General features: G+C 38.9%; 1 protein-coding gene across 1 annotated transcript; it reads right to left on the reverse strand.

The window, feature by feature from the left end:
• Positions 1 to 232: 232 nt before the first annotated feature.
• LOC129628501 (putative olfactory receptor 5AK3) lies at positions 233 to 1,180 on the reverse strand. Its single transcript, XM_055547933.1, has one exon. It carries the CDS (start codon positions 1,178 to 1,180, stop codon positions 233 to 235), a length of 948 nt encoding a protein of 315 aa, XP_055403908.1.
• Between the last annotated feature and the right edge of the window lie 228 nt (positions 1,181 to 1,408).

Below are 1,408 nucleotides of genomic sequence, written 5' to 3' on the forward strand. Positions count from 1 at the left end.
TTGCGACCCCATGGACTGTATGTAGCCTGCCAGGCTCCTCTGTCCATGGAATTCTCCAAGCAAGAATACTGGAATGGGTGGCCATTTCCTTCTCCAGTTACTATATTACTTTCACTCAAAGAAATTATCTGTTGAAGAAAGAAGCATTAGTTTAAGATGTGAGCATTTTCTCTATTTCAAAATACCAAAGAGTGTTTAAACATCTCTACTGGATGACTTGATGTGCTGAATTTTACAGTTTGGTCCGACCTAGAAGAATTTTTTTCCATATGACTTTTAGAGCTTCTTTAACGTCCTTATTTCTCAAACTGTAGATAAGGGGGTTCAACATGGGAATCACAATGCCATAAAACATGGAGGCCACTTTCATATTCTCCTGGGAATTATTAGAATGAGGTTGTAAGTACATGTAAGAGAGAGTTCCATAGAAAATGGTGACTGCAGCCAGGTGGGAGGCACAGGTGGAGAAGGCTTTTTTCCTCCCTGTAGTAGAAGACATCTTTAGGGTGGTAGTAATGATATTTCCATAGGAAAAGATGATAACCAACTCGGTAAATATTAAGTTAAATCCCACAAAGACAGCAAGTAGCATGATGTTGATGTCAATGTTGGAGCATGAAAGGGCAAGAATTGGAGGGACATCACAGAAAAAGTGATTGATAGTATTACCCTTGCAAAAGACCAGTGAAAATGTAAAACCTGTGTGCACAGATGCATTTATGAAGCCCATGATGTATGAACCAGCTACCAATGGGATGCAGACTCTTCGGGACATGACTATGGGGTAGTGAAGTGGGTTACAGACGGCCACATAACGGTCCACCACCATAGTAGCAAGGAGGTAACAGTCACTGGTCGCAAATGTTGCATAAATCAATAACTGCATGACACAGCCCTTGAATGATATTAATTTGCTTCCTACTGTGAAGTTTTGCAGCATCTTGGGAGTGATAGCAGAGGTATAACAGATATCAACAAAAGCTAAATGTTGTAGAAAAAAGTACATCGGTGTTTGGAGTCTGGAATCTCTCTTGATGAGCAGGATCATTCCAATATTACCCACCATGGAGGTCACATAGATGACCAGAAATCCAGTGAAGAGGAAATACTGATACTTATATTGTGCACCAAATCCCAGTAGAAAGAATTCAGTTACTTCAGTGCTATTTCCTTCTGTCATGAGTAAAAAAGTCTAGAAAGGGCCAAGATGAGGACCAAGAACAGACAGGAAATCTTTGTGATTTGTTGAGTAGTAAAAGGTCTTAACTCTTCATGTCACTTTGTAAAAAATAGATTTTTATGGCAATCACTCATAACAAGGTTTATTTCTTTCCAAATATTTCTTTCTATTTTCTTGATAAGAAACCACCACATAAAAGTAACATGTAAGCCTTGGATTCAGTTTTGA

Source organism: Bubalus kerabau, chromosome 15, assembly GCF_029407905.1.
Source record: "Bubalus kerabau isolate K-KA32 ecotype Philippines breed swamp buffalo chromosome 15, PCC_UOA_SB_1v2, whole genome shotgun sequence".
Lineage (NCBI taxonomy): Eukaryota > Metazoa > Chordata > Mammalia > Artiodactyla > Bovidae > Bubalus > Bubalus kerabau.

Excerpts from the sequence above, each read along its gene's own strand:
- LOC129628501 (XM_055547933.1), bottom strand. The coding sequence starts at position 1,180 with ATGACAGAAGGAAATAGCACTGAAGTAACTGAATTCTTTCTACTGGGA.